Raw genomic sequence first — 12,295 nt, 5'->3', positions numbered from 1 at the left:
TATGAAACTGGTTAGTGTATTGACAGAGAAGATTTTGAACCAGGTTTGGTTTAGAGTTTGATTAGTGTTTGGATTAGAATCTAAGGCTGCAACCATTGTCCTGTGCTTCATTTCACTGGAGAACTGTGTCCCTGCAGGCCACCGTCATTCCTAGTGTTTAGTCTAGTCTCTTCCTGCAAACTTAAATACTTCTGTAAAGTAGCACTAGTAATTGCTGGTGCCTGTGTTGGTGTTCTCTCTCTGCCATGGTGATCCTTTGTTGTGAGACCATTGTGGCCCCAGGGATGCTGAAGGATGCGGTACTGAGACTGAGGTGGAATCTGAGCAGGTGCTGCTTGCCCTGATATAAATAGGAAGGCAAGAGCTGCTCTTTCCCCTGTGTGTGTGGTATTCTGATCAGCAGAGGGTAGGACACTTGCCCTGGAGAATTTAAGTGAGGCTTCCTCCTCTGGTATGCAGCTTTACAGTTATAACTTGAAAATAGCTAGAGAGTGGCAAAAGGAAAACTGACACGCTTAGATTATGTTCTCTGCTTTGTTGGAAGCTGCTCAATGTATTCTGGTACCATGAGGAATGAATTGAAAACATGTCTATCTGTTTCCCTTTATTTAGAGCAGAAGGTAGATTGATGTGTGTGAAACTCTAATGAGACTCACATGGCTTTTTTTGTGGGCCTGAATAGCAATGTAACAGATCACAGGTTCCCATCAACAAGATCTTCAGATGTGTTTCTGCACTTTTGGTGGGAGGTGGAGTATGGGGTACCAGCACCGTGATGAAAAACACTGGATTGGGAACCTTTAGTTGGGGAAGTGGATCTAGGGTAGCTGGTTGGTTTGGTTTCTTTTTGAGGCAGGCAGTGAGAATACATTTCAGTTCAGCCTGCCCACAGGGAATTGTCATCCTTGAAATAAGACCCAGATTTTGGGATGGAGGGCTAAAGAATAGAGGCTTGTAAGAACAAAGTGCTTACTAGGGAAAGAAGCTGCCTGGCAGTTTTAAGGAAAGCATGGGACATATGCCTCCCCCCAAAAAAAGGGAAGAAACAAACCAGAAGGCTCTTCCAATGTTAACAGTCTTCAGAAGTAACTGCTTTCATGATGCCTTAGAGCCATGCCTTGGATAGATAGAGATGGTGAAGGCTCCCTGGGTGGGGAGGAACACCTGGGAAATGGAGCATGGAACTAGGTACATGAGAAGGGGCGGGATCCTCCAGTGGGAGAATGAGACAACTCTTCCCACCTGGAGCCTTGGGCTGTGTTAGCTAAGCTTTGGTGCTTCAGTTGAGCTGTTGTTGTCCTCCCCTTACTTACCTATGGGGCTGAATTCAGAGGGTTTTGTGGAGAGTAGCTGCCTATCACTGTCTGCCCTTTTCTAGTACATATTCCTTTTTGGCTTTGTCTGCCTTCTCTGTTTTTAGATGACTCCCCCTGCTGTGCCACCCTTGACAGGGGTGGGGGCTGTCAGAAGGGAGAGGAGTATGCAGGCTGAACCATGCAGAGTAGAGAAGATCACTGGTGAAAGATGGGAGCTGCTGGACTGGGCCATCATGCTCTACACTTTTGCCTGTGGGCAGCAAGTTCTTCAGCTGCTCAGCACTACCTTGTGTTGCTGTGTGCAACCTACATGAGCTCTTTGTGTTCTCATTTTCAGAACCAGTATGAAAAGCACAAAGAGGTTGTTGCTGCTCAAGGTGTGAAGATTCTTGGGAAAGATTTGGAAAAAACGTTAGCTGGTTTGCCGCTGCTTGTAGCTCATAAAGAAGATGAAGTCCCAGTACTCAAGGTGAGGTGGCTGATGGTGAAATAAGGCACATAAGCTAAGGGTAACAGAGTTCTCCGGTGATCACAGAATCATAGAATGGTTTGGGTTGGAAGGAACCTTGAAGATCATCCAGTTCCAACCCTCTGCCATGGGCAGGAACACCTTCCACTAGACCAGGTTGCTCAAAGCCCCATCTAACCCAGCCTCGAACACTGCTGGGAATGGGACAGCCACAGATCCTCTGGGTAAATGAAGTGAGGAGCTCACTTAAATGTTGAAAGCTTGATACACAAATAACTTGCTTTTTTTGGTTGTACTTTAAAACCTGTTACAGTAGAATGCTGTTGTTGCCTTGTGCCCATGGGAAGCATTAGCACTGCGATGTTTTAGTATCCTGACTCTTAGTGTTTCCCTGACAATCTGCTGGGGTGTCTCTGCTGGTAGAGTAAGGTTTGAAAACAAGGATCATGGCAGGGTTTGACTCTGTGTTAATGACTGATTTGGGATTTGTAGTAATCTGCATATATTTCAATTAAATTATTAGGCAAACACCTGCCAGTGGAGTTCTTCAGACTGTCATAATTGCAGAGCTGATTTAAGACTCTTGTAGTAGATTTCTTTTGTGACTTACACTTTAAAAATGGGAGAGGAAAGAATGTAGACATCTTAAAACTGAAACTGAATTGAGATGCTCCAGTTAGTTTAAAAAGGATATGTGCATGTTGATAGTTTACTTTTAACCATAGTTTTATTTACCCTTCTGGCTACTTCTGTTTTGCCTTTAAAGAGGGGCTTAATCTTTCAGGTTGTCCAAATACAGACTTTGTTGCTGAGTACATCTGAGTATGTACATAAAGCCTACTAGCAGTAAATATGTGATGGCTTAAAGTAAATGGCAACACCCATTCATCTGTCAGGAGAAGACTGAGTGTTTGGGTTTAAGAGGCCTGGGCTGTTAAAGGCTTTTAACTTCTCTGGAAGTAGCACAATGGACTTCCTTGCTGGTCTGACATCCTCTGCTTTGTATCTAGGCCTGAGGAACATTAGAGTTTTCTCCAGCTCATGGTTTTAGGAGTGTCTGCTTTCATTGTTGATCCTCAGGCAACCAAAGGAATTGCCACACACTGTGGGGTGGATGTTCATTCAGTCTTGTCAGCAGAAACTTAAGAGTGCTGGGGAGAGCCCTGTGTAGTCTGCAGAGAAATGCTACTAACTCCCAAGACGAGTATCTGCTTTGTGTTATGTGATCACCTTCTTGCAAAATCCTCAGGTCTAGTTCAGTTCAGACTTGTGTAATGGTAGGAACAAGCAGCAGTGTGTCCCGGAGCCACATATGACCTGTATGGGAGGTCTATGTCAGTATGACTCTCACATGCTTCCAGAAGCTCATGAACAGAAAGACTTTGCACCCTGAGGCATAAAGAGCAACAGAACTAAAACTTGCCTTTTTTTTCTCCTTCTTTTTCCCCTAAAGGATGAACTAATACATGAACTGAAGCAAACACTGAATGCAATCAAGTTAGAAGAGAAAGGCGTTTATGTCCAGGCTTCTACTTTAGGCTCTTTAGAAGCATTACTTGAATTTCTTAAAACATCAGAAGTGCCAGTAAGTACTTCTGTGCTCTGTCTGATGTTGTTTCTGCATCATATTAGTGACTGACTTATGTGGCTTTCTCCTTCAACAGTATTCAGGAATTAATATAGGTCCTGTCCATAAAAAAGATGTTATGAAGGCATCGGTTATGTTGGAGCATGACCCACAGTGAGTAATTTCTTTGCTTTATTTACCACATTGATAAATGTTCAGTGGTGTCTGAGTAATACCCTCTCCTCAGCTCGGGGTCTGTGGTCTGTCTCAAGCTGTTTGACTTCTGTCTCCTTACAGATATGCAGTCATTCTGGCATTTGACGTGAGGATTGAACGTGATGCACAGGAGATGGCTGATAGTTTAGGAGTCCGAATTTTTAGTGCTGAAATAATTTATCATTTATTTGATGCCTTCACAAAATATAGACAAGACTACAAAAAACAGAAGCAAGAGGAATTCAAGTAAGTAAGAACAATCCTATTGGGGATGATTCCCAAGTAAGTGCCTCAGTTGTTTTAGTCTGAATGAAACTGCTTTTAACTTCTTCCCAAATAGTTATTATTTAGCATGTCGTTCTGAGGGGAAGGAAAGAGAGCAGAATAGGACAATAAATTGGTAGTGTTAAAGAGTTCAGTACTCCAGTCTAATTGCTTACATTTGGGATTAGGCTCAGTAGGGCAAGAACTGTGAAGCAGTTGTAAGATTGAACTCAAACTATCATGTAACATGGACTGTTCTTTATTGAGCTTTGCTTTGTATGCTTGTCTTCTATTCCCAGGCTGTAACAGATGAGTTAGTCTTGCTAAGAAAACGAAAGGGATTTGGATTCTATTGTTTCATGGTTGTGCAGTTCCAATCTGCAGGGCTTTATTCTGGCTGTGGTAACCCAGCAGCACAGGGACCCAGGGAGCCAGAATTAATTTTTGGAATCTGTTACTGGGTGATTGCTCAGTAAAGTAAGGACAGTCAAAATAAATGGAAACATTTCACTTTGTGTTGGTCCCAGTTTGAGTTTGTACCTCAGTGTTTGAACACATTTGTTCACTTTACAAAAATCTTATTTTTGGAGTCCCTGTGATGAGCTGAGGCAGTGGTGTTTCTATTCCTGTGCTCTTGTGAGACTGTAATTGCACTGTAAAACTCCTGTTCCTTTGGTCTTGGTCTTAGTTGACTGCCCAAGCCAGTCAGATTAAAATCCATGCCAGCCAAGCCTTATTATTGTTCCCCATCATTCTGGAAGATGGAGCATTGACTAGAACTTGCATGATTGGGAAAGAGGTTTTTTCCTGCCTGATTTCTCTCAAAGAAAATAAATGTCCAAGATTGTGGGAGAAGGCTGAAGGGTTCATGTTGTGTATGCTGTTCCAGTATCCGTTGCAAAATGCCTTTTGTTTGTCACCTTCCAGGCATATAGCAGTGTTTCCTTGCAAGATGAAAATACTGCCTCAATTCATTTTCAACTCTCGTGACCCAATAGTGATGGGTGTAGTTGTGGAGGCTGGCCAGGTGAAGCAGGGGACTCCCATGTGTGTACCTAGCAAAAATGTAAGTAAACACCTTTTCTGTGGACACTTAATTCACCTGGTGCTTTCTGGGATGATGTATCAGGAAATGCTTGGATGCCCTTCCCCATGGCACAGTCCTGGTAGGAGATAAGATTCAGGCTTTTACCAGCAAGGAGACTTGATCTCATCAGCCCTCTTGCTGTTCTGTGCTGGAAGAGAGAAGTCTTGTAGTGGGGCACAGGAGCTGCCAGAAGTGTGGCTTTTGGGCACCTGCCAGTTAGCCACGTGCCTTCCCCACTGCATGTTCTGTATTGTAAGGAGCAGAATTGTCATTCCTGGTAGCTAGTAAGGTGGAAAGTCAAATTGGGATATTTTAAGGGATAACAAATTGATATTCCAGGTGAGCTGTGTGGGTGAGGTGATGTCAGCGCCCTTCTAAGTATGGCGCACTTACAATACAGTCTGTTTTGCTGTGCCAGTTCTGAAATGCAGTGCTTCATGTGGCTACATACAAAGAGAATTTGGGTAAGATGGTGTGCACAGAGGGGTTTGTGGATGTGTAACACAGCTCCTTCATTGTATTGCAGTTTGTTGAAATTGGAATAGTTACAAGTATTGAAATAAACCATAAACCAGTGGAGGTTGCGAAAAAAGGCCAAGAAGTATGTGTGAAAATAGAACCTATTCCTGGGGAATCACCTAAGATGTATGGACGACACTTTGAAGCAACAGATATCCTCGTCAGTAAGGTAAAAGCAGTCTGCATTTTTGGAGAGTGCTTTTGACATAGCAGTAGTTTGCTTGAAGTAGCAATGTTGCATGAGGCCTGAACAAATTATCCTAGGAATCTTCTGTGGCAGACTCATGGAAGTCTGAAACAGTTTGTGTGTGGTGCTGCTCAGCCCAGTGTCTCTGTGGCCTTGTTTTGAGGTTTGTAGTGGTGCCCCTTGAGGACCAAAGGAACAATGTACTGCAGCTAAAAATACCTTGCACCTGAGAGGGCAAAACGCAGTTAGCTCTTTGAACAGCTGTGCTCAGAGCAGCTTAGCAGACCTCATGGCACCGCAGTGTGATTGTTTGCCTGGTTTTGAAGTTGTGCAATAGATAGCAATACTTCAGTAGCTCTGGGGCTTGGGTGAGAAGAGTATGAGCCCTTGTTCAGAAGCACAGCCACAGCTCTCCACACTCCAGGCAGCTTCAGTTAGCAAGCTGTGAGACACCCTCTAGCATACACATGCTGGGGTTAGCAGGCACAGGGGTTTTGCAGGTGGAAATGCAGGGCCTGGGAGGTTGTGCTGGCCCTATGGGCTCTGGGGGCAGTGGGAGGTCCTATCCATTCACAGGTCCTTACCTTACCTGCACAGGGTGTGAGACTGTGTTTCTGCCACCTCTGAATCCCAAGTAAGGGGTAGGATGTGAGGAATCATAGAAGGTGGCAGACGCGAGCAGCAAAACTGGGGTTAAGAGCCTTTCTGCTGTACAAAGTGCTGCCCTTCTTCAGATCAGTTCCTTCCAGCGCCTTAAAAGCTGCTTTTGTTAATAGGCGTGTGTTTCTGATGGGTTTGTCTTGTGTTGCAGATCAGCCGTCAGTCCATCGATGCGCTGAAGGACTGGTTCAGGGATGAAATGCAGAAGTCTGACTGGCAGCTTATAGTAGAACTGAAGAAAGTGTTTGAAATCATCTAGGTAACTTCTTACAGCAAAGGGGAGGCAGGAATAAGCACAGTATTCCTGTTCTAAAAGTTACCAACAACGTCATATATTGAAGACAGTGTTGGATATATGTTTGGGAGGAAAATATGTGGATAAAATGTTTTCCATGAGAAACCAAGAAATTTACACTGGTTTGACAGTGGTCAATTTACATGTTCCCATGGTTCCAATGTGCCTGTTCACCTCTCCTATTGTCCTTCCTACTACTGGCTGCTGTTTTAAAGTTTGCCCTTCCTTCTCTTACACCTCCCTTCCACCCTTCTTCCCTCCCTCTCTCCAGAAGAAAATAAAAGAAATTGAATTTTTATTACAGAACTAAAGCTCTTTCACTTTTATACTGAGGAGATCAGTACTGCAGTATTTGATTACCCAAGCTTCTGCAGACTTTGTGATTCTTGGGACATTTTTGATGTAAGAAACTTCTTTATTTATGCATACCTCTTCCCTGCGTCTCTTTTCCAACATTCTTCTGCTTTGTGCCTCTAGAAATTTTTTTAAATAGAAAATTAGGCAACTGGCTCTTTCTGTACTTGCTTTGTGTGAAACAATGATGTAAAGCATAGTTGGTCACCTTTTACTGCTTGTACAGTTCATGAAAGTCGACCTGTAACCATTATACCACAGAGCTGCAAATAAAGGAGATGGACATAGCAGCCCATTGTTTTACAGTTTGCATTGATAAACAAGGTTTCACTTTGTGGGCTGTCATGGATGTGCAAGTGCCATGCGGAGCCTTTGCCTCTGGGGGCTTGGCAAAGTAGTGGAGCAGTGTTCCAGCAAAGGAGTTTCTTCCTCTGGCTCCCTTCCCCTCACCAAGTGTGTATGGTGGTGGTCTTGTCTCCTACCATGTTCCCAAAGCTCTGGAGTTGCAGCCCAGGTGTGAGGTTCTGCTGGGAGGAGCTGGGAGGTGGCATCTCTGCTCCAGCTGCTGCTCAGGGTTGTGATTGTCTGCAAGTGAGGGTGACTGGATGTTGCATTGAAGCTGTTGAGTCACCTGACAGCGTGGGACACAGAACCAGCTCCAAAGGCATTTGTTTGATGATGATTGTGGTGTGCAGAAGTCACCCTGTCATCCCCACCTCCCTACCCTCCCCTGTTGCTCCTTGCTAACGATGACAGCTTTACCTGTTCCTGATCATGGAGTTTCCTAGTAACTGACAGCTCATGTCCAGAGGAGCTAAAACACCACTTTTAAAAGCACAAGCTGGAACATTAGCATTTAAAATATTTAAAAGGATTTAACTTGCAGTAAGCAGTTTGATCAGATTTCCTCTGTCACTTAGACTACTTTTTTCTGTTGGGAAACTGAATTTTGTAACTGGGATTGTGCAGACTCCATTACAGAGGAGCACTTACCTCCTTTGGCAATGGGATTTAACCTACCAAAATGATGTTATGTTTGTTTGACTCTAAATGTGTCCTGGAAGAGGACGGCTTTGGTCCAGTTGGTGCGTGGTGTGAATTCACAGCACTGGGAAGTGATGGTTTAGAATGGAGTGGTCACAGCAAGGAGACTGCATTTCATTGTTAGAAGTTTCTTTTGCAAACTATGCAATCATGAAAACTACATTAATAAAAAGTTCTTAAGAACCCAGATATCAAACATTGTGGTCTTGAAGTATTTCTGATTATTTCCTCAAATGTGGGTGTTCTTCCCACAGGTAGAAACTCTGGGAAAAGGGTCATGCAATTTCTGCAGGTTGATGATTGTGGAATGTAAGACCATATCCTCGCTTAAATGCTTTAAGCAGGCAGGTAACTGTTGAATACAGTATTTGAGGGAGAATGGAAATGTAATTACAAATATCCTTACTTAGTTAATGTCATTCTAAGCCAGATATTTACCAATTTCGAGTTTGTCTTGAGCAGCACTTGGCCAAGCCAGAGCTGTGTACCTGAAACCTAATTGGCAAAATACTTGCTTGAATTTCAATAAATATATTCCTTTATGTGAGCAATTATTGTGCTGGTTTTCTTGAACAGGGAAAGGGAAAAAACCAACTAAAATTTGTTAATTAGTGCAGCTTGATTCAGATGAGGTCCTTCTCCCCCTATCTACAAATAGCTGCAGTTAGACAGGTACCAAACAATTTAACTTGAGCTGGGAAAATCACTTACCATTGACTGCCTGAGGGTGGAAGGGACTTTTTTGCACTCACCATGTCACAGCCTATGCCATGGTCAGGAATGGGGAAGTCTAATCAGGTTTTGAGCATCTCCTGTGAATGAGCATCTATAACCCCTGTGGACAGCCTGGTCCAGGGGCACTGTTGTTAAAGGGAATATTTTGTATCCAGAGTGGGTTGTTCTGTACCCGCTCCCTTGATGCCACAGGGGAGGGCCTGTCTTTTGTCTTCTGCTTTCCCTCCATCAGATCTAAGATCACCCCCCAGCCTTCTTCAGGCTCAAGTGTTTCAGCTCTCTCAGCCCCTTGTATCGGGAGAAGCTCCACTCCCTAAAGCATGGCTGTGGTCCTGCACTGGAGCTGCTGTGAATGTCCATGTCCCTCTTGTACTGAGGAGCCCAGATCTGGGTCCAGCCCTGCAGCTGGGTCTCACCAGTGCTGAGAGGAGGAGCACAGTCTCACCTGCTGGTCATGTCCTTCCTCATACTTTGTGCCACTAACCATGAGGGCCAGCCTGCCCAGGTACTTTTCAATCCATCTGTGTTTCAGTAGCCCATACTTCATCACCTTGTTTAGCAGGATGCTACAAGCAGCCTCCCTGAAATCAAGGGAAACATCTGTCCTTCCCTCATCCTTCACCTTGTTGATAGATCGGCACCTCTCCCAGTGTGCCATACAAAGGAAGCACAGGGCACAACCTAAAGCTAATAATGGTCACTGCTGTACACGGTAGGGCAGCCAGTGAAGTGACTGCAGAGCATTTCCTGCTCAAGCTGCAGTTAACTGCAGCTGATCTGGCTAATAGAGATGGTTCCTGCTGTGCTGGTGGTGCAAATCCTGCTCTACAGCTAGCTCCAGTTTGCGTTCCAGCTTTCAATACTACAGTGTGTGGGCCCACACTCATCCATACTTCTGTTTCCCCTCCCATAATTTCTACAGCAAATGAAAATACCTGTCTTATCGCCAGTGTTGTTTTTCAAGTGGTCTTCATTCTTTCCAGCCCCGCTGCAATGTACTGACCAAACAGGACTGTATGAGGCTGGTGCACATCTGAAAAAAGCAGACTTGCCCAAAATGCAAACTGTACAGATGCAAGCACACCTCTCCCTATTAAGAATGCATAGAGATAGGGCTGTTTATTTCACTTCTACTACTGACTACAGCCTATTTTATGTTGCATTGAGGAAATGCATGTCACAGGCTGGGAAGAACTATTAAGTGGAGAGTGAGCACTCAGGAGTGATAGAGGCTTCAACAGTGCCCCATGTCAGCTACTTCCCTCGTTCCTCTGGGTAACTGTGCAAAGATCTTAATTTGTCTCCCTCCCCGAGCGCCCAGCTCCAGAGGTAAGAAGCACACCGAAATACAGAGAGCTCAGCGAACACTTCCACTTGCACTCACACCATGTGTGCTTTGGAGTGGCTGGGCCACACCAGCTTCTGTCTTTGAAGGATGAGGCTGAAAATGAGCTAATATTCTTCACTTAGCTTCTGGAGAAGAAAGAAGCAGCAGCCCAGTGAGTGTACAGCAATCTCCTATGCATGTTGAGACAGTGGCATTGTGTACATAGAACTGTGTGAAATGAATCAAAGCTGTGGCTTTAATACAAGGGGTTAGCTATATATCAAAGCATCACAAAATAGAATCAGTACAAAAATATACATACAGTTCTTTATTAAACAACTGTAAACACTTCACTGTAAAAATCCATAAAACTTTATAAACAAACATTTTGTAAATAGATTCTATACTACAATAAAAGAATTTTAACACAATTATTTACATGCAATACTGACAAATTTGGCACTTTCTGAAAAGAAATGTACAAAACACTTTGTTGTTTAAAAAGAAATCTGAAATTATAAAAACTCAGGGCATTACTATCATGCACTTTGCAAATACCTCACAAGCACTTATGGCACAGCTAGCAGAGAGCTCCAGGCTCTCATCAAGCTCTTTACTACAAGTTCAGATAACTTTTAATGTGCTTCCGTAAGTTTGTTGTAAAACTACCTGAACATTGTCAAGAATGAAGTCAAATGCCATATTCCAAACCGATTCCACAGATGACTGCATTAACCTGAAAGAGAAAAGGCGGAAGAGGGCAAAAATTACTGTTAAAGAACCTGCACTTTTTACAGCAAGTTTTAGTCTTCACCCTGGAAAATAAAATCACAGCAGTTCACTGTGAATGGTACTTTGATTTCATGTTGGTAAAGGTCTCTATATTGCATTTATTGCTAAAAATGGAAACAAATCACGGAGGCCAACAGACAGCTGCTTTACCTCTAGCACTGCGCTACTACTAGAAGCAGATTAAGGAAATTCTCAAGGAAAATGAAGCAGCTCTGTACTCTCAAAATCCCTTCTAGATCACTGTGACATGCATGCATGGGGTTCTACACTTACAGCTTTGGAAGGCCTTATGTCAGGGACAACATGCATCATCCAACTCCTGATCCCTTGCCCTATGCTTGCCACCACGCTTTGGAGAGACACACTGCCACTGGGGCAAACACCACATACAGGGACCAGGACTGGACAATGCTGCCTTCTGAGGAGCTTCATGAACAATTTACTATGCAGCATTCAACAAAAGAGTGAACTGCACTATGTGTTTTGCATTTCCTAAGGCCTAAAGACATCAAAATCATCATACAAAATTATAGTGAAGTTTTTACACTGCTGTAGTCTTTTGGGTGTTAATTCTGTGAAATAAATGTTTTCCAGATATGAGACAGGGAAAGCTGAACTCCACAGTTATGTATCAGTTAGTAAGCACATCATAAATGGAACCTAGGCCTCCTGACTCATGGGAAGAGTAACAGGAGCACACTAACAAATTAATACAAATAGATTTAATAGTTTGGAGGTGAGACAGGATCTGAATCCAGCAGGAGAACAAAATCGGATGAAATGAAGGTATGATTGAGACAGCGCCACGAAAAATGAGTGAATACAGGATGAAGGGTTAATGCTGACAAAAACTATATCCTTTGACTAGAAACAAAAGGCGCTGTAGCAAGTACTGTTAAATGCTACTCTTTTCACCAATTACCTGTTTTAAAAGCCCAACTCTTCTCCCCACTCCTGTTCTTGAATAAATTTTAAACTTAAAATATCTACACTCATAATGGAATTCTCATGATCTTGTGGCCTCACAGTGAAGCAGTCAGTGCACACATTCAAACAAAAATGGTCTAAGTAACTGTCACAAATACTAGCAATTGAGCTACCTTTTCATGTACTTTACAACCAGGTCCAACTTTTCCAAATCTTTCTCTTCTATTAGATCAGTACAATACTTAACAACCTGTAGAATGTCTTCTTCCATAGGATCTGTAATAAAAAGATAACTTGAAGTATACTTTCACAGAATAAATGGAATAGAAAGAAATTCTGCAGTATTAGCACACCAGGGGCCAATCTGACAATTGCTATATCCCCATACCTCCCCCCAGCATCACCAGCAGTGATATAAGGGCTGCAAGGTCCTGAAATATGTGTCTCTTGAACTCTTCCTTTTCTTCAGTAAGAACAAATGATGGCCAAGCTAACATCAGCTAAAGGGAAAAGAAGTAGGAATTCAAAATGGAGTG

At 43.3% G+C, this 12,295-nt stretch overlaps 2 protein-coding genes across 5 annotated transcripts in view; one reads left to right on the top strand and one right to left on the bottom strand.

Annotated features, from left to right (window-relative positions):
- EIF5B (eukaryotic translation initiation factor 5B) overlaps positions 1-8,174 on the top strand; it is a 38,063-nt gene extending 29,889 nt beyond the window's left edge. The window contains exons 18-24 of the mRNA XM_034072323.1: positions 1,654-1,785; positions 3,239-3,370; positions 3,450-3,526; positions 3,650-3,814; positions 4,760-4,898; positions 5,446-5,607; positions 6,437-8,174. Of these exons, the coding sequence (XP_033928214.1) occupies positions 1,654-1,785; positions 3,239-3,370; positions 3,450-3,526; positions 3,650-3,814; positions 4,760-4,898; positions 5,446-5,607; positions 6,437-6,544 (915 nt within the window). The 3' untranslated portion in view covers positions 6,545-8,174. The remainder of the gene's footprint in view (positions 1-1,653; positions 1,786-3,238; positions 3,371-3,449; positions 3,527-3,649; positions 3,815-4,759; positions 4,899-5,445; positions 5,608-6,436) is intronic.
- Positions 8,175-10,353: 2,179 nt separating this feature from the next.
- Positions 10,354-12,295, bottom strand: part of REV1 (REV1 DNA directed polymerase) — a 59,405-nt gene continuing 57,463 nt past the window's right edge. For 3 of the 4 annotated variants that reach the window (XM_034072286.1, XM_034072295.1, XM_031050969.2), the window contains 2 exons: positions 11,933-12,035; positions 10,354-10,776 (listed from right to left, as the gene is read on the bottom strand). In XM_034072286.1, the coding sequence (XP_033928177.1) occupies positions 10,665-10,776; positions 11,933-12,035 (215 nt within the window). In that variant the 3' untranslated portion in view covers positions 10,354-10,664. The remainder of the gene's footprint in view (positions 10,777-11,932; positions 12,036-12,295) is intronic. The other variant, XM_034072306.1, reaches the window with a different exon arrangement.

The sequence above is a fragment of the Melopsittacus undulatus genome, chromosome 2 (genome assembly GCF_012275295.1).
Source record: "Melopsittacus undulatus isolate bMelUnd1 chromosome 2, bMelUnd1.mat.Z, whole genome shotgun sequence".
NCBI classification, from domain to species: Eukaryota; Metazoa; Chordata; class Aves; order Psittaciformes; family Psittaculidae; genus Melopsittacus; species Melopsittacus undulatus.
Note: the sequence above shows the minus strand (reverse complement) of the source record. Positions and strands in the feature narration are given on the sequence as shown.